The sequence below is a fragment of the Heptranchias perlo genome, chromosome 40 (assembly GCF_035084215.1).
Source record: "Heptranchias perlo isolate sHepPer1 chromosome 40, sHepPer1.hap1, whole genome shotgun sequence".
NCBI classification, from domain to species: Eukaryota; Metazoa; Chordata; class Chondrichthyes; order Hexanchiformes; family Hexanchidae; genus Heptranchias; species Heptranchias perlo.
In genome coordinates this window covers 5,750,161-5,776,678 of record NC_090364.1, presented here as the reverse complement: position 1 = coordinate 5,776,678, position 26,518 = coordinate 5,750,161, and the positions used below count along the sequence as shown (strand labels likewise).

At 48.1% G+C, this 26,518-nt stretch overlaps 1 protein-coding gene across 1 annotated transcript; it reads left to right on the top strand.

Annotated features, from left to right (window-relative positions):
- Positions 1-25,194, top strand: LOC137305350 (vesicular glutamate transporter 1-like; the record flags this gene model as incomplete). The annotated part of the gene is made up of 12 exons (XM_067974189.1): positions 1-22; positions 1,267-1,547; positions 5,090-5,208; positions 11,174-11,288; positions 11,503-11,590; positions 13,618-13,704; positions 15,865-16,007; positions 17,507-17,656; positions 19,021-19,153; positions 20,947-21,057; positions 21,275-21,402; positions 24,862-25,194. Coding segments are annotated over 12 exons (1,710 nt in total), but the record flags the coding sequence as incomplete, so codon positions are not given.
- Positions 25,195-26,518: the final 1,324 nt, after the last annotated feature.

The window sequence follows — 26,518 nt, the reverse complement described above, 5'->3', positions numbered from 1 at the left end:
GGAATAGAAGGATATGCTGATAGGGTGAGATGAAATAAAGTGGGAGGAGGCTTATGAGGAGCATAAACACCGGCATAGACCAGTTGGGCTGAAAGGCCTGTTTCTGTGCTATAAATTCTATGTAATTCTATGTAAAAAGCACTTCTTGATGTGGTACATATAAACCAAAAGGTTTGATTCCCTGGTCTGTGCTGAGTTAGTAGGCCACAGTTCAGGCCCTACAACCTCCCCCTCAACCCCCAAACTCTTTGTTCCCCTGACTCTGGCCCTTTGTAAATCCCCCACTCCATTTGCCCCATCATTGGTGGCCGTGCCTTCAGCCTCCTGGGACCCGTGCTCTGGAATTCCCTCCCTAAATCCTTCGCAGCTTCACTTTCCCCCACTCCTTTAAGGCCTTCCTTAAAACCCATCTCTTTGACCAAGTTTTTGCTCACCCTTCCTAATATCTCCTTCATTGGCTCGGTGTCCATCTTTGTCTGATGGTGACTATGTGAACCACTTTGGAATGTTTTTCCAGTTAACGGTGCTATATAAATGTTTGTTGTTGTCGGTGTTGTTGGTGCTGAGTGCAGGCCCATCGCGCCTGTGCCAGCTCTTTGAAAGAGCTATCCAATTAGTCCCACTCCCCCTGCTCTTGCCCCATAGCCCTGCAAACTTTTCCTCTTCAAGTATTTATATAATTCCCTTTTGAAAGTTACTATTGAATCTGCTTCCACCGCCCTTTCAGGCAGTGCATTCCAGATCATAACAACTCGCAGCGTTAAAAAAATTCTCCTCATCTCCCCTCTGGTTCTTTTGCCAATGACTTAAAATCTGTGTCCTCTGGTTACCGACCCTCCTGCCAGTGAAAACAGTTTCTCCTTATTTACTCTATCAAAACCCTTCATAATTTTGAACACCTCTATTAAATCTCCCCTTGAACTTCTCTGCTCTAAGAGGAACAATCCCAGTTTCTCCAGTCTCTCCATATAACTGAAGTCCCTCATCCCTGGTACCATTCTAGTAAATCTCCTCTGCACCCTCTCCAAGGTCTTGACATCCTTCCTAAAGTGTGATGCCCAGAATTGGACACGATACTCCAACTGAGGCCGAACCATTGATTTATAAAGGTTTGGCACAGCTACCTTGCTTTTGTAATCTATGCCTCTATTTATAAAGCCCAGGATTCTATATGCTTCTTTAACTGCCTTATCACCTCGACCTGCCACCTTCAAAGATTTATGTCCGTGAACCCCAGGTCTTTCTATTCCTGCACCCCCTTTTACTAAAACGTTAATTCCCTTTACCAACACAGAATCTTAGAGAAGCGGCAGAATGTCGGAGAGACCATCGAGCTGACCGAGGAGGGACGAGCGGTGGGAGTGCCGGAGAAACGGAAGCCCATCTTAGACTGCACGTGCTGCGGGCTGCCGAGGCGCTACGTCATCGCCATGATGAGCGGCCTGGGCTTCTGCATCTCGTTCGGGATCCGCTGCAATCTGGGGGTGGCGATTGTCAGCATGGTCAACAACAACACCGTCTACAGAAACGGGAAGCTGGTCATGGAGGTAGGAAGAAGCTGAGCCTTTCTTCCTGTAGCAGAAGCAAACGGCAACTTGCATTTATGTAGCGCCTTTAACGTAGTTAAACATCCCAAGGCGCTTCACAAGGCGAGCCACGTCAGGAGATATCAGGACGGGTGACCTAAAGCTTGGTCAAAGAGGTAAGTTTTAAGGAGGGTCTTAAAGGAGCTAAAAGAGGTGGAGAGGTTTGGGAGGGAATTCCAGAGCTTAGGGCCTAGACAGCTGAAGGCACGGCCGCCAATGGTGGAGAGATGAAAATACTGACACACTCCCAGGGACCTCCTGTCAGTATTACAGGGGGTCCCTGGGAGTGTATCAGTCTTTATAGATGGTCCCTGGGAGTGTGTCAGTATTTACAGGGGTTCCCTGGGAGTGTGTCCGTATTACAGGGGGTCCCTGGGAGTGTATCGGTCTTTATAGATGGTCCCCTGGAGTGTGTCAGTATTTACAGAGGGTCCCTGGGAGTGTGTCAGTATTTACAGGGGTTCCCCGGGAGTGTGTCAGTATTTACAGAGGGTCCCTGGGAGTGTGTCAGTATTTACAGGGGGTCCCTGGGAGTGTGTCAGTATTTACAGGGGTTCCCCGGGAGTGTGTCAGTATTTACAGGGGTTCCCCGGGAGTGTGTCAGTATTTACAGAGGGTCTCTGGGAGTGTGTCAGTTTTACAGAGGGTCCCTGGGAGTGTGTCAGTATTTACAGGGGTTCCCTGGGAGTGTGTCAGTATTTACAGAGGGTCTCTGGGAGTGTGTCAGTTTTACAGAGGGTCCCTGGGAGTGTGTCAGTATTTACAGAGGGTCCCTGGGAGTGTGTCAGTATTTACAGAGGGTCCCTGGGAGTGTGTCAGTATTTTAAGTGGGTCCCTGGGAGTGTGTCAGTATTTACAGAGGGTCTCTGGGAGTGTGTCAGTATTTACAGAGGGTCCCTGGGAGTGTGTCAGTATTTACAGAGGGTCCCTGGGAGTGTGTCAGTATTTACAGAGGGTCCCTGGGAGTGTGTCAGTATTTTAAGTGGGTCCCTGGGAGTGTGTCAGTATTTACAGAGGGTCCCTGGGAGTGTGTCAGTATTTACAGAGGGTCCCTGGGAGTGTGTCAGTATTTTAAGTGGGTCCCTGGGAGTGTGTCAGTATTTACAGAGGGTCTCTGGGAGTGTGTCAGTATTTACAGAGGGTCTCTGGGAGTGTGTCAGTATTTACAGAGGGTCCCTGGGAGTGTGTCAGTATTTACAGAGGGTCCCTGGGAGTGTGTCAGTATTTTAAGTGGGTCTCTGGGAGTGTGTCAGTATTTTAAGTGGGTCTCTGGGAGTGTGTCAGTATTTACAGTGGGTCTCTGGGAGTGTGTCAGTATTTACAGAGGGTCCCTGGGAGTGTGTCAGTATTTACAGAGGGTCTCTGGGAGTGTGTCAGTATTTACAGAGGGTCTCTGGGAGTGTGTCAGTATTTACAGTGGGTCCCTGGGAGTGTGTCAGTATTTACAGAGGGTCTCTGGGAGTGTGTCAGTATTTACAGAGGGTCTCTGGGAGTGTGTCAGTATTTACAGTGGGTCTCTGGGAGTGTGTCAGTATTTACAGACGGTCTCTGGGAGTGTGTCAGTATTTACAGAGGGTCTCTGGGAGTGTGTCAGTATTTACAGAGGGTCCCTGGGAGTGTGTCAGTATTTACAGAGGGTCTCTGGGAGTGTGTCAGTATTTACAGAGGGTCCCTGGGAGTGTGTCAGTATTTACAGAGGGTCTCTGGGAGTGTGTCAGTATTTACAGAGGGTCTCTGGGAGTGTGTCAGTATTTACAGAGGGTCTCTGGGAGTGTGTCAGTATTTACAGTGGGTCCCTGGGAGTGTGTCAGTATTTACAGAGGGTCCCTGGGAGTGTGTCAGTATTTACAGAGGGTCTCTGGGAGTGTGTCAGTATTTACAGAGGGTCCCTGGGAGTGTGTCAGTATTTACAGAGGGTCCCTGGGAGTGTGTCAGTATTTACAGAGGGTCTCTGGGAGTGTGTCAGTATTTACAGAGGGTCTCTGGGAGTGTGTCAGTATTTTAAGTGCCTCCCCTGCACTAAGGAATGCAAAGCCCTGGTCGACAGTGATGGTTCCACAATATAAACAACCCTCAATTGTCTCCAGGAAAGATTTATTTTTCATTAACATATGACATTGCCAGTGTTGGAATAAATCTCTGTGGACTGAAGAGTATACCTCTGATGGTTTAATTCAGTCACGTTCTGGGCTTTGCCTTTCTGAGTCCAAGTGACTCTGCAATTTTCTTTAGCCTAAGGCAACGTCACAGAAGCAGCAAGGCGCCTGAACATTGCTGATGGGAATGGGTGTAAATGGAGAGGTGTTTCCTTAGGAGCAATGTGCACAGTGAATCAGTTAAACAGAGAGAAGAGACTAGAGGAGCAGAGAAGGTTAAGGGGAGATTTAACAGAGGTGTTCAAAATCATGAAGGCTTTTGATAGAGCAAATAAGGAGAAACTGTTTCCAGTGGCAGGAGGGTCGGTAACCAGAGGACACAGATTTAAGATAATTGGCAAAAGAGCCAGAGGGAAGATGAGGAGAATTTTTTTTTACACAGCGAGTTGTTATGATCTGGAATGCGCTGCCTGTAAGGGCGTTGGAAGCAGATTCAATAGTAAACTTCAAAAGGGAATTGGATAAATACTTGAAAAGGAAAAAAAATTGCAGAGCTATGGGGAAAGAGCAGGGGTGTGGGATAATTGGATAGCTCCTTCAAAGAGCCGGCACAGGCACGATGGGCCGAATGGCCTCCTCCTGTGCTGTATCATTCTATGATTCTATGGCTCATGCCGTCAGCCTGGGTCATGCCTCTTAACTGTCCCATTTCAATCAAGATAATCAGCATTAAACAGCACCATTGAGGAAAAGCAGCAGCCACAAGGATGCCCAAGCTGACAAAATCAGCTGAGCACAGACAACTGCACTCCAGACCCAAGCAGGTCGAGAGATATCGTTAACCCTAGGATTTAAATCCCAGTCCACTGGTGAAAGGTCAGTGTGATAACCAACTCAACTTTCCAGTCCCCTCTCATCAGATGCCCACTATATGTTCCATTGTGACCCAAAGCACTTTACAGCCAATGAAGTAATTTTTTTGAAGTGTATTCACTGTTGTAACATAGGAAACTCAATTTGCACACAGCAAGCTCCCACAAACAGCAAATGTGATAATGACCAGGTAACCTGTTGAAATTATATTGGTTGAGGGATAAATATTGTCCAGGACTCCCTTGCTCTTCTTCCAAATAGTGGCCATGGGATCTTTTACATCCACCTGAGAGGGCGGACGGGGCCTCAGTCCAACATCTCATCTGAAAGACAGCACCTCCGAGAGTGCAGCACTCCCTCAGTACTTCACTGGGAGTGTCAGCCCAGATTATGCGCTCAAGTCTCTCGAGTGGGACTTGAACCCATGACCGATTTGACTCAGAGACAAGATTGCTGAGCCACGGCTGACACCTTTGAAAAGAGGAGCGGGGGATAAAAAAAGAAAGACCTAATCCATTTGCTTCTTTATTCTAGAAAGCCATATTTAACTGGGACCCGGAGACAGTGGGAATGATCCACGGATCCTTCTTCTGGGGCTACATCGTTACTCAAATCCCAGGAGGCTATATAGCACAGAAATTTGCTGCCAACAGGTAAGAACTTTCCCAGCGGCCAGGTGTCTCAGGCCTCCCTCACGTACCTATTGGTGGGTGGTTCATGAGCAGCACTAGGAGAATTGGGACAAGGGTGGATATTGACTTCCTTCTTTCTCAAGGCCTCTCTATGATAAGCTTAAAATCCTACAACAACTTGCAATACTATAGCACCTTTAACATCGTAAAACGTCCCAAGGCGCTTCACAGGAGCGTAAATCAGATTAAAATTGACACCGAACCAAAGAAGGAGGCATTAGGACAGGTGACCAAAAGCTTGGTCAAAGAGGTAGGTTTAAGGAGCATCTTAAAGGAGGGGAGAGAAGCAGAGAGGTTTAGGGCCTAGATGACCGAAGGCTATAGCCGCTAATAGTAGGGTGAAGCAAGTCGGGGTTGCACAAGAAGCCAGCACTGGAGGAGCGAAGGGTTGGAGGGTTGGAGGAGGTTACAGAGATAGGGAGGGGCGAGGATTTGAACATGAGAATGAATATTTTTTAAATTCGAGGCATTGGTGGACCAGGAGCCAATGTAGGTCGGTGAGCACAGGGGTGATGGGTGAACTGGACTTGGTGCGAGTTAGGATTCGGATAGCAGCGTTTTGGATGAGCTCAAGTTTATGGAGGGTGGAAGATGGGAGGCCGGCCAGGAGAGCATTGGAATAGTCAAGTCTAGAGGTAACAGAGGCATGGATGAGGGTTTCAGCAGCCAAGAGAAGCAATTCATCTCAGGACAAATTTTCCAAAAGATGATCTTTTAATGGAAGTCTTTAAAATGCTTGCAACAAGTTCCTGACAATGTTATTTTAAGGTGGGGGGTGGCAACCCATTTAAAAGACCACCCATTGGAAAATTACCCCTCTTATGCCAAGCATCTGCCAATGCCTCTACACCAAAGTAACTTGCTGAAGGAGAGTGATCCTCTCTCTCTTTGGCAAAGGATGTCCACCAATGTTTTGTGTGACTGTGCATTTCCGCTGGGAACAACTAGTGCGATTTCCCTTTAAGAGGAGTCTGACCAAGGCTCTATACAGCTAAAGCATAATTTCCTCCCCAGCCTCCTTGAGATAAAGGCCAACATTCCACTAGCCTTTCTGATTGATTTTTGTACCATTCATTATAATTTCGGGGGTGTTCGAACACCCTGAACACTCCCGCCTGCTGACCCCTCCCCCACCAGCCTACACAACATCCATTTGGGTAAAGAGAGGAGAAATCAGCCAGGATTCCTGTCCCTGATTCCAAATGTAGTGACCCTGCCTGGGAAGTACACATGTAAGGAGATTGGCGAGGAGCAGATTGGATTCAGCCAGGATGCTCTCACGGTTGAACAGGCTGCCAGCACTCGCTGCTTGCTCACGAGTAATGGGCAAGGTACTGGCGAGCTGCCGGGGCACATGGAACCCAGTACGATTCAGTGCCCTCATCAGAAGGGGGAAGGGGGAGAGGGGGGAGAAGAGAACAACAAAAAAAAGTTTGCACTAAAATACAGGTCCAGAGATTAAATCCACGGTCAGCAAAAACCCAGCGTAAACGCAAAATTCAAGACAATAATCAGCCCTCCTTCCCTCAGAGAGACAGACCTGGTGGTGCGATGCCCTGCGAAGCAGCTCATGGTAAGATTAATTAACAGTGTCTGAAGTGTGGTGCCAAGGGATTGGCACCTTGCCCAGACACGGCGTGGGCCGAGCTGCCATCTGACAATTTTTTTTCCCTCTTAGTGTGAATTGCCTGCTCATCAGAGATCAGAGCTGGTAAAAAGCAACACTTTCCGTTATAGGCACCCAGCGTCAGCAGTGAGCACCCCCACCTCACCCGGGTCAGTCAGATACCTCCTCAACTGGGACCCAACAACGCATCTCAGCCCCCTACTGCGCCAACCGGTCATTTCTCAAAGCAACCATACAATTTTCTATACAAACATTTGTCCAAAGCATATCTCCAAGGGTAAGGAAATGTCAGCTTATTTTTCTTATTTACCGCTGCCCTCTTGACAACTCCATGTTGTGCGGCCCCCCGTGATCAATGAAGGATTTTGGCCTGTGCTTAGCATGTTGATGTCTTTCCGTATCTTCACGCTCTTCCCTTGGGTAACAGCGTGAAGCAGTGGAAAGATCTGCAGGCTGATTAACAGTCTGACGGTGAATGCTCCTTCCATGGCCATAGCCACCTTTATACCGGTCGATAAGGTGGTGAGTCCTATACGGCAGGAGGGTGGGGTTTATGGGCTCCCATTACCCGTACGATACGCCCGCGCCCACCGGATGCCAATCCAGAATTTAGAGCTCCAGTCTCCACTCGCCGGAGCGGGGTTCACACCTGGGTTCCTCGTGTCCACTGGGTGTGAGTGGCCCCCCCACCCTCATCGTACAGATTGTGGGAGCCCATAAAACCCTCCTGCTGTATAGGACTAACCCGCCCAATCGGCTGGTACAAAGATGGTTACGGCCATTGAAGGAGTGTTGTCGCGCCCTGTCAGACTGTTAATCAGCCTGTGAATCCTTCCACTACTTCACACTATTCTCCCCAAGGGACATAAACGATAAATTCTTAAGAGACACAACCAGACAGAATGGTACCATATCCAAGCGTGATGCGTTAGCACCTTCAGGAGATGAGGGGGAAAGACCAAAAGGGAATAAATAATCTCGGTAAGAGCTGCAACATTATATTATTGTTTTCTTGATCTCAAATGTACTTCCATGAAAAGGATTACAGTGATTTATTAGAGTGAAGGCCGAAGGGTGAGCCTGGGAAACGGGTAGGAGCTGCAGGCAAGGGTGAGAATTGTTATGACTGAATAAACACTCAAACAGGTGTGGTAATAACCAGCTGCTTTTATTTCCAGTCCCTCTAGAATATTCCATCAAAGAATAGCAAAAATCAACACAAGAGAAAACATTGGTGTGTAATTGCTACAGTATGCTTACTCCCATTAGGGGGGCCATCTAGTGTTTAGTTAACAACGTGCAAGTACCATACATATGGAGGATCATAAGGAACAGACTGGACACAAAGGAGAGTGGCAGGGAACACAATGATCACGGGTGGACTGGGTTCCCTGAAAGGGCGTGGGATTCTCACGGGATAAGGCGGGGGCGGTGATAATAAGGCGCTTTGGAACGATTCACAAGGGAACTTGGGAAATCTCCCAATTCCCACATGGCCCGTCCACACCTGTCTATGGGTCCAGTGTGATTAAAGCCAGCTAGATGTCTTTTATTCTCTCCTCCCAACAAGCTGAATAGCTCAAGAGATCAAAATAGAATCAAGTGCCCTGTGAAAACACTCCAGCTTTTATGTTTGTTCCGAAACAAGAGCTTAAGAGTTGGAATTCAGCCCGAAGCTGTGACAAGGTGTCTGTGACATAGATAATAGGTTATTTCTAGGGGCAATTAGCAGTATTCTTTACAATGACGGCAGCCGAGCTAGGATTACAGAGAGGGTTTCACAAATGATTCTCTGACTCTTGGGGTCCAATTAAAATCCAGAATTAGAAGGTGTTTCTGTTATTTTATCAGCTTTAAGTGGCTTTTACTCTGTAGCTATTTCTACTTCGAACCGAAAGCTGCCATCAACCAGAGCGACCGAGATACCTGGAGGCTCTTCCATCACTGTCTCAACAAGGAAAGGCTTGTCGCCTAATAGACCATTCTGGACTTCAACCTCTCTCTCTGTCGCTGACTATGTACACTGTATCATCAAGCACTCCCAGGTCAACTACAATGCAGATTAGATACCGGGTAGAGCTCCCTCTACAGCGACCCCTCCAACACTCCCATGTGAGGTACAGTATGGGGTAAGATACAGAGTAAAGCTCCCTCAATACTGCTCCATCAAACACTCCCAAGTCAGATACATAGGAATTGCTAGTTAAAAAAAAGATCAAGATCCATCTAGTTCACTTCCTACCATCCTGGTAGTCACTTGATACAAGGATAATGGAATTGTTGACTAATCATGGCTATCAATCTCAGTCAATTAGTCTCTAACTGACCCAGACATGAGGTGAGGAAAACCCCCAGTGGTGGAGAGCTTTGGGAACCATAGGTCCAAAGTCACCTGTTCTTCCCAAACATGTTAAACTCACCACATGTCATGTCTCAAATTGCTCATATACTCTATCGCAAAATGTTACTTTCTGAAAGAAATCTAATTTACATTTGAATGAATCACACTAACTGCTTCCACCATCTCCCGAGGGAACCTGTTCCTTAGATTGACCACTCACTCACTGAAATATTGTTTCAGCAGATTAGTTTTGAATTAACCCCCCTTCAAGAGCAGGCTGTGCCCTCTGGTTCTACTGTTCTGGACAAGTAGAAATAGCTTGTCATAGTCCACATTATCTAATCCAAAAAACAGAAATCATATCACCTCTCAACCTTTTTTCCAGTGGGTACATACCCAATTTACATAATCACTCCTCATAATCCAATCACGCCATCCCCTCAATCAATCTGGTTACTCAGATTAAATACAGAGTAAAGCTCCCTCTACACTGTCCTATCAAATGCTCCCAAGGCAGGTACAGTACGGGTTAGATACAGAGTAAAGCTCCCTCTACACTGTCCCATCAAACACTCCCAGGGCAGGTACAGCACGGGTTAGATACAGAGTAAAGCTCCCTCTACACTGTCCCATCAAACACTCCCAGGGCAGGTACAGCACGGGTTAGATACAGAGTAAAGCTCCCTCCATACTGTCCCATCAAACACTCCCAGGGCAGGTACAGCACGGGTTAGATACAGAGTAAAGCTCCCTCTACACTGTCCCATCAAACACTTCCCGGGGCAGGTACAGCACGGGTTAGATACAGAGTAAAGCTCCCTCTACACTGTCCCATCAAACACTCCCAGGGCAGGTACAGCACGGGTTAGATACAGAGTAAAGCTCCCTCTACACTGTCCCATCAAACACTCCCAGGGCAGGTACAGCACGGGTTAGATACAGAGTAAAGCTCCCTCTACACTGACCCATCAAACACTCCCAGGGCAGGTACAGCACGGGTTAGATACAGAGTAAAGCTCCCTCTACACTGTCCCATCAAACTCTCCCAGGGCAGGTACAGCACGGGTTAGATACAGAGTAAAGCTCCCTCTACACTGTCCCATCAAACACTCCCAGGGCAGGTACAGCACGGGTTAGATACAGAGTAAAGCTCCCTCTACACTGTCCCATCAAACACTCCCAGGGCAGGTACAGCACGGGTTAGATACAGAGTAAAGCTCCCTCTACACTGTCCCATCAAACACTCCCAGGGCAGGTATAGTACAAGTTGATGAGTGAAGCTGTACATCTCTACTTTGCTCCCTTAAAACTTCCAGCTTCCACCTGGAAAGTATCAGGAAATGGTTAACACCTTTGTGACATTAACTTGCACAGAAAGGATAACACCCCCGCCCCAGTCCATCTGCTCGACACCCACCCACTCGTCCAGCTGCTTCCTCTAGTGCCTCCGTCGCTAGCTAATCTAGTGATTCACACTGCATTCATCCATTATTAATGAGTAGCAGATAAAAGGGAGCTCCCCGAATATCAGGAGCATCTGATAGAAAACGATGAGAGCACAAAGTGCTTTTACATTGCGGCACACCCGCAACGAGGTGCGGGGGTGGGGGGAGGTCTCGCCCAACCGATGGCAGCACCACAGTAAACCTGCCAGACTCGCCAATGCCGGGACTTCCCAGCCGCCAGCTGCCAGCTGTGGCACAGTGGGTAGCATTCATGACTCTTGGTCAGAAAGTTGTGGGTTTAAGCCCCACTCCAGAGACTTGAGTACAAAAATCTAGGCTGATGCCCCCAGTGTAGTTGCTGTGTCCCGCTGCACTTTCAGTGTAATTACTTTTTTCGCCTTGTCGGCTGATGGTTGAATATCATTGGTTTTCTCAGTCGTTAGCTATGAGTTTGTTCCGTCGAAGGCAAATCTCTTCTTAAAAATTATTTGAATCAACTTCTATTTTTGACAGAGTATTCGGCTGGGCTATTGTGGCCACATCTTCGTTGAATATGTTGATCCCCTCAGCAGCCAAAGCCCACTACAGCTGTGTTATATTAGTTCGGATTCTACAAGGCCTGGTCGAGGTGAGTAGACAAAGATGAGCAGAAGCCACTCACTTCTCTGAATCTCATCCCCTCTAATACGGAACATTTTGGACAATTATCAATTTAAGAAAAATTGACCTCCCACCTCATTTTCTGTGGCAGTGCTACCTCTTAAACAGTGAATTAACTTTAATTGCCCCTAACAAAGGTGTGCGGTTGAATCTGATATTTGCTTGTGTTTATTTGCCTGCAGGGGGTTACGTATCCTGCATGCCACGGAATTTGGAGCAAATGGGCACCTCCGCTCGAGCGAAGCCGGCTGGCTACCACCTCCTTCTGTGGTAATCACTCTCCGTTACCATCACAACCGTCCTTTTCACCGGGTGGTCAGGCAGGAGGCCTACCCAGAATTTTCTGAATGGACCATGGTGGGAGAGGGTGGGAGAGGGGGCAGGTGTTCCGTTCTCTCCGTGGCACCGTTAATGCCTGTGTTACCCTTTGACCCACGGAGCCCGTTTCTACTTCCTGTTACGGTGCCAAGAACTGACATCGCACTTTCCATCTCCAGCAGTCCCTGAATGTGATTCGATTCTGTGTTTTCCCAGTGGCGCGGGCGATTTTCCTGTATATTATATCCTCTCCCCACCTGTATATTTTCCCCTGTACTTTATAAGTCGCATTTTTTACTCTAATGAGGCCGCGCTCCCTCTTTTTCCCAGTTTTCGCCCTCAAGAGTCGGTGCCAATACTGAGGGATGATGTGACTGCATGCTACCTTCCTGCCGTCTCCGCCAATCCATTTGTTCTCCCTGTGGCTTAGCGGGTAGCACTCTGGCCTCTGAGTTAGAAGGTTGTGGGTTCAAGTCCCACTCCATCAAACTTGAGCCTAAAATCTAGGCTGACACTCCTAGTGTAGTACTGAGAGGGAGTCCACCACTGTCGGAGGTGCCGTCTTTCAGATAAGACGTTAAGCTGAGGCTCTGTCTGCCCTCTCAGCTGGATGTATAAGATCCCACTGCACTATTTCAAAGAAGAGTTCTCCCTGGTGTCCTGGCCAATATTTGTCCCTCAACCAACATCACTAAAAACAGATGATTATCTCATTGTTGTTTGTGGGGCCTCGCTGGGTGCAATATTGGCTGTTGTGTTTCCTACATTACAGCAGTGACTGTACTTCATTGGCTGTAAAGTGCTTTGGGATGTCTTGAAAGGTGCTATATAAATGCAAGTTCTTTAAGGGTCATGTAGTCCATTGACCAAGAGAACATGGGAGTGGTTATCTTCCAGCCTGACACCACTCTTTGCCATCAGGTGAGTGAACTGATTGAGCAGAACCTCTAACAATGTGCTGATATCCCAACTCCCCAGTCTTATCGTTTACAAGAAAGAGGTCATCGAGGACCCCACACAAAATGACCTCAAATACATAAAGCTGAATGCTGTAGATTGTGGTGCCTCCTCCGCCATTGTCTCTATGGTTGCTCGAACAGCCCAGTGTAGAATTGAGTCTTACAGGCCAGTTCAGGTACAATCTCTTGAGTTGTGCTGAGTTAGCTCGTCTCAGCTTACTGTAACACTTGGGATACTAGAATTAGCCCCAGCACACGTAGGCAAGGGAGGGAATAAAAAATATAACACCCACCATATAGGAATTCCCATCCCATTAGTCTGGACTGGATCCAAACCCATATCCTGGACATATGTGGCCAAGCTCTAGCACTCTGCACCCTCAGCACTGCTCTGCATTTTAGCCCTTCACTATGATCCTATACTGAGATAGGGTTGCCAACCCTCCAGGATTGCTCTGGAGTCTCCAGGAATTGAAGATTAATCTCCAGGACACTGCTGCGAGCAACTCCCGGGAGAGAAATCAAAGGGTACATTCAATAAAATTGTGCGTTCTTTTCATTTTCTTTGAACGCTTCTGTTTATTAGTTATAAAAATATTGGAGATGGGAACTAAGGCTGCTTGACTGACAGTCAACAGTCATCCCAATCGGGTAACGGAGAGCCTTTTTGCTTTCCAATTGGTGTGGGAAGGCGGGACGCAGCGATGATGGACGCGTTGCGTGACCAATGGTGGGAGTATGGGGGCAGGGTAGTTGGCGGCATGAGGTCATGTGATGAAACCTCCAGGAATACATTCAACCAGAGTTGGCAACCCTGTACTGAGATCAGTAGATTTTTGTTGGGTAAGGATATGAAACAAAGGCCGGTAAATGGAGTTGAGGTACAGATCAGCCATGATCTAATTGAATGGCGGAAAAGGCTCGATGGGCTGAATGGCCTACTCTTGTTGCTAATGTTCCATTGGTCACTAATGCCCCACCTCAGCTGTATTTTGGTGATGTGCACCCTTTCCTTTGCAGGTTCCTACGCAGGTGCAGTGGTGGCAATGCCTCTTGCAGGGGTCCTCGTCCAGTACACAGGGTGGACTTCAGTGTTCTATGTCTACGGTATGTATTGGGGGAGAGAAAAGGATTGACTTTCTGTTTAGCTCGATGAGTATAACCATTGCGTGCACTGGTGTTACAGTCCAAAGGTTACAGAACTGCAGCGCACATGGAGCAAAAGGGAACGATCCACTCCCATCAGGTACCATAGAGCTCATATGTGTGTCTCAGTGTCAGCTCCTGTACATGTACAGTACACTGCGGGTAAAAGGGAACGATTCACTCCAGTCTGATACTGTACGGCCCACATGTGTCTCAGTGTCAGCTCCTGTACATGTACAGTACACTGCGGGTAAAAGGGAACGATTCACTCCAGTCTGATACTGTACGGCCCACATGTGTCTCAGTGTCAGCTCCTGTACATGTACAGTACACAGCAGGATAAAGCAACAGTTTAATCCCACCTGGTACTGTACGGCCCCTGTGTGTCACAGTATCGGCTCCTGTACACTTACAATACACACCGGGCAAGAAGGGAACGATTCACTCCCGTCTGGTAATGGACGGCTTGTGTGTGTCTCAGTGTCGGCTCCTGTAAACGTACAGTACACACCGAGAAAAAGGGAATGATTCACTCCCGTCTGGTACTATACGGCTCGTGTGTCTCAGTGTCAGCTCCTGTAAATGTACAGTACACACCGAGAAAAAGGGAATGATTCACTCCCGTCTGGTACTATACGGCTCGTGTGTGTCTCAGTGTCAGCTCCTGTAAATGTACAGTACACACTGGGTAAAATGGAACGATTCACTCCCGTCTGGTACTATACGGCTCGTGTGTGTCTCAGTGTCAGCTCCTGTACATGTACAGTACACACTGGGTAAAATGGAACGATTCACTCCCGTCTGGTACTATACGGCTCGTGTGTGTCTCAGTGTCAGCTCCTGTACATGTACAGTACACACTGGGTAAAATGGAACGATTCACTCCCGTCTGGTACTATCGTGCATGTCTGAGTGTCGGCGCCTGTACATGTACAGTACACACTGGGTAAAATGGAATGATTCATTCCCGTCTGGTACTATACGGCTCGGGTGTGTCTCAGTGTCGGCTCCTGTACATGTACAGTACACACCGGGTGAACACAGACTTGTCAACACTGGACAAATCCGAGGTGTGAGATTTTCAGCCACAAGCCCTATATCTGAGGCATGACCTCATGCCAAAAATGTAAACACACTAAAAGTCCCAAGCTGTGTCAATCACATGGGGTGAAGGGGATGACCAACTGGCACCAATCTGTTCTCCTTCTCCCTGATTGTCTCTTCCTTTTCTCCCGCTCTTTAAAGAGAAAAGACAACTATCCCAGCATTCATAGCAGTAGTGTATGCCCTCTGTTAAAGCCTTTGGGCCTATAGAAGGAGTGTCCAAGCATTATATCTTGAGGGGGCATAATCTTAGAATAAGGGGCTGCTCTTTCAAAACTGAGATGAGGAGAAACTTCTTCACTCAGAGGGTTGTAGGTCTGTGGAATTTGCTGCCCCAGGAAGCTGTGGAAGCTACATCATTAAATAAATTTAAAACAGAAATAGACAGTTTCCTAGAAGTAAAGGGAATTAGGGTTTACGGGGAGCGGGCAGGAAATTGGACATGAATTTAGATTTGAGGTTAGGATCAGATCAGCCATGATCTTATTGAATGGCGGCGCAGGCTCGAGGGGCCGATTGGCCTACTCCTGCTCCTATTTCTTATGTTCTTATCTTCATGGGCCATTTAAATGGAGCCAAGATGGGGGGGAGGCCATATGTAAAATTTAAATCCATGTTCCCAGTAATGTTTGTATATCTCAAGTTACTGATCTTGGTGTTCTAATTTAATGATATATCCACCAATGAGGGAATAGAGCTCAGAACTAACAACCCCCAAACCCCACAGGCCCAAAAAATTCAATCAGGGCAAACTCAGTTAAGATTGCCATATGTCATTCCAGTGACTCTAGCTGCAAAGAGTACCAGTGGTCAAGGATAGGATCGGACTCCTCTGTGATGACCCGCTCCCCATGGTCGAATGACCTACTGACACAGGCCTGAAGAATGGCCAGGTTGATATGTCCCTGACCCTGTTGAAGCCTATCCCAACATGAGTTGGCACATGCGGGAGAGATGATGTTGGAAATTAGAAAGTAAATCCATTGATAGCCGAGAGGTTTTTCTTGTCTCTGACAGGAAGCTTTGGCATGATATGGTATGTGTTCTGGCTGCTGGTGTCTTACGAGAGCCCAGCCAAACACCCCACCATTTCTGACGAAGAAAGGACCTACATCGAGGAGGCGATTGGAGAAGGCAGCAATCTTATGAACCCTCTGGTGGTGAGTGTGTGCTTTTTCTTACCCTCTTGCATTGATCAGAAGCCAAAAGTCAAAGGGTGGGGGTCGCCAAGGGCAACTTGGGCACGCCCCCTAGTGACTGGCTGTGAACTGGCAGAGACACAGGCAGTCGGCTGCGAACGGGTAACGTGTTCAGGAAAATGGTTTGCATTGTGGAGGAACCCCAAACTAAATAAAGAATTGTTGCTTTTATTAAAACTGGTAAATTGCCCATTGTCCACATGACAGTTGATGAATGTAAGTTTCTTTTACACACAATATCGCGATGGAGTTGGCAGACAGACTTCAAAAACTGGCTCCACCATGCCATGCAGTGGCCAAAGCTTGCAATTACAGTGTGACGGTTGACGTAGCAAAATTGAATGGGGAAATGTTGACATAGCAATTTACAGTGTGAAATTATGACATAAAAGTGTGACTAGAACTTGTGGAGAGGAAGTGCATGTCCTATACAAGGGTCTTAACAATATATAGATATATTATATGGATATATTTTCCATTGTGTTCACTGCTTTTACTTTCCTTCCTTTTCTAAAGGTTGCGTACAATAGAAGTCGCTCCAGGAGCTCACCCATGCGACTATACATCATTTTAACTCCCCCAGCCTGGTGGAAATCAAAGAGGGGAGCAGTTAAAATGGAACGGGGTGGGGGGCTTACCTGCTCCCCTTTCGACCCGATCTGACGATTTTAAATTGCAGGCGGCAAGAACAGCCACCCAAAGCCGATAGGGGTCCTCTTTAAGAATGCAGGTCAAGCTCCAATGACCTCATCGGGGCCCGACTTGCCATTTTAACCTGAGGCCTGAGTTGGGGGCAAAGCGGCAGGTGGCTTCCCTGCCAGGCTAAACCTCCCTGGTTTCGGAAGACGCCCCTGAATTTTCTTTCCCTTTCCTTCTGCTCCTCAAAGATCCACGAGGAAACTTGAAAGCTTAAGCATCCCCCCCTCCCTCATCAGGACTCCCTCCACCCTCCCCCCCCCCGGAGACTCACGACTGCTGGGGACCGTTCCCTCGGGGTCCCTGTCTGTGGCCTTAAGGGCGGGCGATGAAATACAGGCCTTGCCAGCAACGCCCGCATCCCAAGAATAAATTTGAGCATAAATTTGAGATTTGTTAAGATCTGGAATTCACTGCCTGAAAGGGCGGTGGAAGCAGATTCAATAATAACTTTCAAAGGGGTATTGGATAAATACATGAAGGGAAAAGATTTGCAGGGCGATGGAGGAAAGAGCAGGGGGAGTGGGACTAATTGGATAGTTCTTTCAAAGAGCTGGCACAGGCACGATGGGCCGAATGGCTTCCTTCTGCACTTGTATCATTCTATGATTCTACATGATTCTATAACAACGGGATTTGTTACAGAGCATCAAGGCCAGTTCACCTACCCCACGGATTGTTCATGGTTTGTGAGACGGAGCAGGATTAGATTCAGGGATGAGTGACCTTAATCCCATTCTCTGGTTTGATGTGTTCTCCCACAGAAATTCAAGGCGCCCTGGCGCAAGTTTTTCACCTCGATGCCAGTCTATGCCATCGTTGTGGCCAACTTCTGCCGCAGTTGGACTTTCTACCTGCTACTGATCAGCCAGCCGGCCTACTTTGAGGAAGTGTTTGGGTTTGAGATCAGCAAGGTACTAAATGTGATCTTTTACACTAAAGGGATTCTTATTTGTAAAAAAAAAATTTTCTGCCATTTTTTATCCATTTTTGGGGGGGGGTTTTCTCCCTCCCTTTAGTGAGATGCAGGCCTGGGGTTAAAATTGCAACCAGGCTATTTAAACCAGGACCCTCCCCATTCACTTTCCAATGGGTGTCCCGCCCGCCTGCTCAAACCAGCAGGTTAAAATTACATCCCGTGGGATCAGTGGGCTTAAGTCGCTGCCCTGATTTTATATGCCCGCCCGGCATGGTTAAAATCAGGCCTTTGGCCTTCTGTGTGTTTTCTTTTTATTCGTTCATGGGATGTGGGCGTCGCTGGCGAGGCCGGCATTTATTGCCCATCCCTAAATGTGTGCAAACAAGACTCCATTCACCCAATTGACCTTCAATAGGCTGACAGGAAAACAGGGGCCCCCCGCCCAAGCTAAGGCTGCCCAGACCCTTCAGTCCTCTGACTGTGGCCTACATGCCGCCATTAGTGACAGAGCCTTCAGCTGCCTCGGCCCACACTCCTTCGAGCTCCCTTCCTGAACCTCTCGGCCTTTCTACTTCTCCATCCATCATTAAAAAGCCTCTTAGGCTCCATTTCATTTTTTTTTTGACCAAGCTTTCGGTCACTCCCACTGTGGCTCAGTGTCTGCTCCTTTTTCGCTCTGGGAAGTATCTTGGAATGTGATTCTACATCAACGTCACTAATTCAAGTCGCTGTTGTGCTTTGACGCTTGTACAGAACCTTGGTTAGACCACACTTGGAGTACTGTGCACAGTTCTAGTGCACAGTACTCCAAGAAGGATATAGAGGCAATGGAGAAAGTGAAAAACAGATTCACAAGGATGAACATCAGAACTGAGAGGCTATAACTACCAGGAAAGACTGAACAGGCCGGGGCTCCTTTCTCCAGAAAACGGAAGGCAGAGGGGTGACCTGATGGAGGTGTTTAAAATTATGAAAGGGTTTGAGAGGGTAGACGTAGAGAAGATGTGGGGGAGACCAAAACTAGGGGACATAAATATAGTCACTAATAAATCCAATAGGGAATTCAGGAGAAACTTCTTCACCCAGAGAGTGGTGAGAATGTGGAACTCGCTACCACATAGAATAGAGTAAAACAGACAATGGGACCTGACTATCAGGCGGGATGTACGACAGGCGGCTGATGCCACATGGCCCGGTTAGTGGAGCCGCGCAAGAGGGACCTTTACCCCAGCATGTTTGTGACGCCGCATAAAGAGCTCCGAGTACTTGATTTAGAGAGCTGGGAGAAAGAGTTGACATTATGTGGGTCCAACTGCATTTCAGATGGTTAATTCCTTGTTCAACTTCCTCTCAATACAGGTAGGCCTGTTGTCTGCTCTCCCCCATCTCGTCATGACGATCATCGTGCCCATCGGTGGACAGATTGCGGACTACCTCAGATCCAGGAAGCTCATGTCCACCACCAACGTCAGGAAAATGATGAACTGTGGAGGTGTGTTTCTGCTGGGCAGGCCTTCAATGAGCTTCTCTACATTACTGCCCTGAACCGTCACTGAATAACACCAATTCCTCATCACGCGCTCTGCCCAGTTACTTCGATGTGCCAACATCCTTTGTCCTCATCCATGCCTTTGTTGCCTCCAGGCCTAGAGACTATTCCAATGCTCTCCTGGCCTTCCTCCCACCTTACAGCCTCCACAAACTTGAGCTCATCCAAAACTCTGCTGCCTGTATCATAATTTGCATAAGTCCTGTTCACCCATCACCCCTGTGCTCACTGACCTCCATTGGCACCCGGTCTGGCAACACCTCGATTTTAAAATTCTCATCCTTATTATCAAATCCCTCCGTGTCCTCGCCCCTCCCTATCTCTGTAACCTCCTCCAACCCTACAACCCTCCGAGATCTCTGCGCTCCTCCAATTCTGGGCTCATGTGCATCCCCGATTTTCTTCGCTCCACCGTTGGCGGCCGTGCTTTCAGCTGCCTGGGCCCAAAGCTCTGGAATTCCCTCCCTAAATCTCTCCGCCTCACCTCTCTCTCCTGCTTTAAGACGCTCCTTAAAACCTAAGTCTTTGACCAAGCTTTTGGTCACCTGTCCTAATATCTCGTTATGTGGCTCGGTGTCAAATTTGGTTTGATAATCGCTCCTGTGAAACGCCTTGGGACGGTTTACTACATTAAACTGTATAAATGCAAGTTGTTGTTATTGTTGTCCCAGTTCTGCCATATTTACCAATATATTGATATCCATCTTCTAATTTGCCTGTGCATCCCAACTAAACCCTGGGATCAGCTTACAACATGGCTGCCAATTTGTATGGATTTGCCCCTTTCCCATATTTATCAGTTTAATCTTAGGTACGAACAAACTGAGAGACTCTTGTCCCTTAGCATCCTGCTTTCAGTCACTCTTGCCAACAGAACTGACCAGCTCCTGCCCTCAGGATCCCTCAGCAGCCTGAAGCCACTGCAGTAGGAACAGGAAAAGGCCATTTGGCCCGACATGCATGCCCCTTTTGGATGATCTGACCGTTCGCTACCCTCCTGCCATATCTACCAATCTGTTTGCTCTCCCCACGTGCTCAGTTGGTAGCACTCTCACCTCTGAGTTAGAAGGTCACGGGCTCAAGCCCCGCTGCAGAAAATTGAACACATAATCTAGGCTGATGCTCCAGTGCGGTACAGAGGGAGTGCTGCACTGTCGGAGGTGCCGTCTTTCAGAATAGACGTAAAACTGAGGCCCCGTCTGCCCTCTCAGGTGGACGTAAAAGATCGCATGGCACGATTTGAAGAAGAGCAGGTGAGTTCTCCCCGGTGTCCTGGGCCAATATTTATCCCTCAGCCAACATCACTAAAAAACAAATTATCTGGTCATTATCGCATTGCTGTTTGTGGGACCTTGCTGTTCCCAAATTGGCTGCCGCGTTTCCTACATTACAACAGTGACTACACTTCAAAAAGTACGTCATTGGCTGTAAAGCGCTTTGGAACGCCCTGGGGTTGTGAAAGGCGCTATATAAATGCAAGTCTTTTTTTTATTAGAAATAGCTCTAGTTGTGCCTTAATCCCATTTACACAGCCCACTTCAATAGATTAAGAGAGATACTTAGAAATATATTACTAATGGCAGGGGGCTTTGAATTCTGCTGGTGAGGTCAATTCGGAATGGGCACAGCCAATCCTTTGCAGAGGTAACGGTGAGAATGAATCCTGTACAAAATCTTTGCTGTTTCGCACAATGCCCTCATTCTCCTCGGTCACTCTTTCTTCCTCTTTTCTAAAGGCTTTGGTATGGAGGCAACCTTTCTGCTAGTGGTGGGTTTCTCGCACACTAAAGGTGTGGCGATTTCTTTCCTCGTCCTTGCTGTGGGCTTCAGTGGATTCGCGATCTCAGGTGATTAGTGTTTTGATCCCTGCTTCCTGTAATTTCATCATGTAGCGTTAGGAAACAAATTTGCCTGCATCAGCCGTTAGCACAAATGTGATTGTATTATCATATATTATCATACGTTAGCATGTGTTATTTGGCACCGCACAGATGGGGGGCATGACTGGGTGTATTTGGTCTGTCCCATCCCACCTCTCACTTCTGTTTTATTTTTGCACTAAAGGCTTCAACGTTAACCATTTGGACATTGCCCCACGCTACGCCAGTATCCTGATGGGATTATCCAATGGGGTCGGGACTTTATCCGGGATGGTGTGCCCTATAATTGTGGGAGCCATGACTAAGCACAAGGTGAGGAATCATAAATAAATGTTACTACCTTACCCATAGTTTAGAACCTTAGCGTGGAATTCTGTGCACTTCAAGCGTGGAAAATTGGAATTTCCAATAACAAATTGCACTTCGGAGATCCCTCAGGATGTGTTAGTTATTGATATTTTCCCCAAATGTTCAGTACTTTTTGCAGAGGATCTGTTTTGTACTTTTTTGTTACCCTCTGCCAAAGGGGTAGTTTAGAGGTTTTCTGTTGCTTCTACAATGCTCTAGTGCTAGCGGGTAAGGTTTGGCCAACCGGGGGGAAGAGGGAGAGCGGGGGGGAGAGGGGGAGGGAGAGGAGGAGAGGGGGGGTGAGTCGAACTCGAGATGTGGCCGATTTGGCAGGAAGGAGACGGAGCTGGGAACTGTGGAATGCCGACTTTACCCAGTCCAAGAAATCTCACAGACTTGGAGGCCGACTATTTATCCATCAACCAACATCACTAAACCAGATTACCTGGTCCTAATCACATTGCTGTTTGTGGGATCTTGCTGTGCGCAAATTGGCTGCCGCGTTTCCCTACGTTACAACAGTGACTACACTTCAAAAAGTTTTTAATTGGCTGTAAAGTGCTTTGGGATGTCATGAAGTCATAAAAGAAGCTATATAAATGCAAATCTTTCTATTCTTTCTTTCTATCAAAACCCTTCATAATTTTAAAAGCTTCTAATAAATCTCCTCTTCGCCTTCTCTGCTCCAGTGGAAATAACCCCATTTCCAGGCAATGACCATCTCCAACAAGAGAGAGTCTAACCATCTCCCCTTGACATTCAATGGCATTACCATCGCCGAATCCCCCACCATCAACATCCTGGGGGTCACCATTGACCAGAAACTTAACTGGACCAGCCACATAAATACTGTGGCTACAAGAGCAGGTCAGAGGCTGGGTATTCTGCGGCGAGTGACTCACCTCCTGACTCCCGAAAGCCTTTCCACCATCTACAAGGCACAAGTCAGGAGTGTGATGGAATACTCTCCACTTGCCTGGATGAGTGCAGCTCCAACAACACTCAAGAAGCTCGACACCATCCAGGACAAAGCAGCCCGCTTGATTGGCACCCCATCCACCACCCTAAACATTCACTCCCTTCACCACCGGCGCACAGTGGCTGCAGTGTGTACCATCCACAGGATGCACTGCAGCAACTCGCCAAGGCTTCTTCGACAGCACCTCCCAAACCCGCGACCTCTACCACCTAGAAGGACAAGAGCAGCAGGCACATGGGAACAACACCACCTGCATGTTCCCCTCCAAGTCACACACCATCCCGACTTGGAAATATATCGCCGTTCCTTTATCGTCGCTGGTCAAAATCCTGGAACTCCCTTCCTAACATCACTGTGGGAGAACTGTCACCACACGGACTGCAGCGGTTCAAGAAGACGGCTCACCACCACCTTCTCAAGGGCAATTAGGGATGGGCAATAAATGCCGGCCTCGCCAGCGACGCCCACATCCCATGAACGGATAAAAAAAAGTCTCTCCTCATAACTATAAGCTCGGATTTTAACTCCCAGCGGGAGTCGTGTGGGCGGAGGCTGAGGCTGGGGTCAGGCCCTCTGCAACATGAGGCCCTGTGGATATTAACTCCCGAGCCTCAACTTCATGGGCCCCATCAGTCTCCCGCTCGAACCCAGCGGGAAAAGCTCGCTGGCTGACGGGTGGGAGCTGGGATTTCGGGCGGCAGGAGGCCACCGCCAGGGACCTGAAGGAACGGTCCCTGGCAGTCAGGTAAATGCTTAGGAAAGGACATTGAGAGGGCAAAAGGGTCGAGGGGAGAGAGCCCGGGGCAGGGGAGGCTGAAGGTTTCCTTGTGGGGGCCCAGAGGAGCATCTCTGCTCCCCCTAGTCCACAAGGAAACAAAGACAAAATAAAAAATGAATTAATTTCCTGGGCCTCACCTAGCTTTGATACCATCAGGTTTTATTGGTGGGTCCAACACTGGGCGGGGCTGCCACGATCGTTAGTTAAAATTGCATCAGGGTCCGAAATGCATCATCCTGTCACTGGCATCATGGATGAGGGACTTCAGTCACCCAGAGAGACTAGAGAAGCTGGGGATTGTTCTCCTTAGTGCAGAGAAGGTTAAGGAGAGAGAGGAGAAACTGTTTCCACTGGCTGAAGGGTCGTTAACCGGAGGCACAGATTTAAGATAATTGACAAAAAAGCCAGAGGTTAGATGAGGAGATTTTTTTTACGCAGCGAGATGTGGAACGCATTGCCTGAGTTTCTCCTTATTCACTCCATCAAAACCCTTCATGATTCGCAACCCTGCCTTGAGCTGCCGAGGCCCTGGAAGCAAATTCAACAGTAACACTCAAAAGGGAATTGGATATATACTGGGAAATGGCGTTGAGGTAGAAGATCAGCCATGATCGTGTTAAATGGCAGAGCAGGCTCGAGGGGCCGGATGGCCTACACCTGCTCCTATTTCTTATGCTCTTATACTTGAAGGGGAGAAAATTGCAGGGCTGTGGAGAAAAAGCAGGGGAGTGGGACTAATTGCATAGCTCTGTCAAAGAGCTAGCACCGGCATGATGGGCCGAATGGCCCCCTTCTGTGCTGTAAGATTCTATGATTCTATGGTTTTATGATCATCCTGGAGAATCTACGCTGGACGCCGTCTACGATTTTAAAGCCTTTCTATAATTGGGCACCCAAAACTTCACACAGCACTCTAACTGTGGCCTGACCATTGCCATGTACAAATTTATCAATGCTTCTTTGGCTTTGGACTTCATGCTTCTGTTTACATCTGTAACATCGTCCGTCTCCACCCCGGCCTCAGCTCATCTGCTGCTGAAACCCTCATCCATGCCTTTGTTACCGCCAGACTTGACTATTCCAATGTTCTCCTGGCCGACCTCCCATCTTCCACCCTCCATAAACTGGAACTCATCCAAAACTGTTGCCTGTATCCTAACTCCTGTGCTCGCTGACCTACATTGGCTCCCGGTCCAGCAATGCCTCGATTTTAAAATTCCAATCCTTGTTTTCAAATCCCTCCATGGCCTCGCCCCTCCCTACCTCTGCAACCTACTCCAGCCCCACAAGCCTCCGAGAACTCTGCGCTCCTCAATTCTGGCCTCTTGCGCATTGCCCGATTTTAATCATCGCACCATTGGCGGCCGTGCCTTCAGCTGCCTAGGCCCAAAGCTCTGGAATTCCCTCCCTAAACCTCTCTGCCTCTCTCTGCTCCTTTAAGACGCCCCTTAGAGCCTACCTCTTTGACCAAGATTTTGGTCACCTGTCCTAATATCTCCTTATGTGGCTCGGTGTCAAATTTTGTTTGATAATCGCTCCAGTGAAGCGCCTTGGGACGTTTTGCTACATTAAAGGCGCTATATAAATGCAAGTTGTTGTTGTTTACAGTAGGCATATCATCTCTGAAGCTTCTCTAACAGCTATCATACTTTTAATTTCCGCACAGACACGGGAAGAATGGCAGTACGTCTTCCTCATTGCCTCCCTGGTTCACTACGGGGGCGTCATATTCTATGGCATCTTCGCCTCCGGTGAGCAGCAGCCGTGGGCGGAGCCCGAGGGGCTGAGCGACGAAAAGTGCGGCTTCATCCACGAGGACGAGCTGGCGAACGAGGTGGAGGACGTGGCCCAGGGCTACGGCAGCTACGGGGCCACCAGCACCACCAACCTCGCCAATGGAGGATGGGCCAACGAGTGGGACAAGAAGGAAGAATTCATCCAGGAGCCGGGGAAAGATGCGTACATGTACGGGACGGCACAAGACAGGGACTTGTCCTGAGAATAGAGTCGGAGGAAGCGCAACAACAAAAAAAAAAATACAAAGGAAACGAGTCTTGTGGAGAAGCAATGTAGAATTTTATGTAACCAATTGTTTAAAGGGACAACTTCACCTTACTTTCCGTTCAAAGCAAGGTGAAAGACCATCATTCTAGTGACATTTTGTGTGTGTCCAGCCGAGAAAGACTGCTGGTATCAGAAATTGTACGTTGTGCCCTTAGTGTGTTGGGACACTTTCGAGTGAAACCATTTTGTCTTTCTTCTTCAGAGCTGTGCCCAGGAAGTGATATCGAATCGCTTCCTGTTATAACCATTTCCTCCATTTTTAATTCACATTTTTATGTTTTGTTCTTATTATTGTTTCTTGTATTGCAAGTGCATACGGACAAAATGTGGGGACGGAGGGCTGATAGCTTGTGTGGTTGGATGATCAAAGCCAATCCCCCCCCACAAGGCCGCTCGCTCTCCAATTACAACATTAAGGTGGCTTTTGAAGTGTTTTTTTTTTGTCTCTTAAAGGCAGTGAGATACAACAGCAGGAGATCTTCCCCCACAAGGCAAACCGGGCGTCCCTGCCCCGAGGGGTACAGTTTCCGCTGCCTCAGTCCTCGGTGCTCGCCGGGAGTACGTATCGCAACATCCCTGCCCCGCGCCATTTTCTGTTTGTTAAAGTTAACGGATGGAAAACCGCAAACTGGGAGTGGACAATCCAGCGATTATGTACGAGCGCCAGGGTTAGGAGCTGTGGACTTTTGCACACCCTCCCCGGGCAGGGGCGGTGTTTGCCTTGTGGGGACCCCGTGCAAAGGGGACGTTCCATACAGACCAGTCCTGCAGTAACGGAGTGCATGGGCCTGAAAGCTCGGACTGCCCAGTGCTTTGAGCGGCAGCCGGTTTAAGGGGTCCGGATCCGGGTGGGGCCCCCTGCAATTGTACAGGTTGCACAGCTCTTACGCTGTCCCTACCCCCGGGGATGGTGTGTGTTTGTGTGTGTGCGGTTGTGTGTTTGTGTGTGGTTGCGTGTTTGTGTGTGTGTTTGTGTGTCTGTGAGTTTGCTTGTGAGTTTGTGTGTGTTCACGTTTGCATGTGTGTTTGTGTGTGTTTGCGTGCGTGTTCATGTTTGTGTGTGTTCGTGTCAATGTGTTTGTGTGTATGTGTTTGTGTGTGTGTGTGGTTGTATGTTTGTGTGCGTGGTTCTGTGTTTGTGTGTGGGTGTGTGTGTGTGTTCTTATGTGTTTGTGTGTGTGTTTGTGTGTTTGCGTGTGTGTTTGCGTGTGTGTTTGCGTGTGTGTTTGCGTGTGTGTTTGCGTGTGTGTTTGCATGTG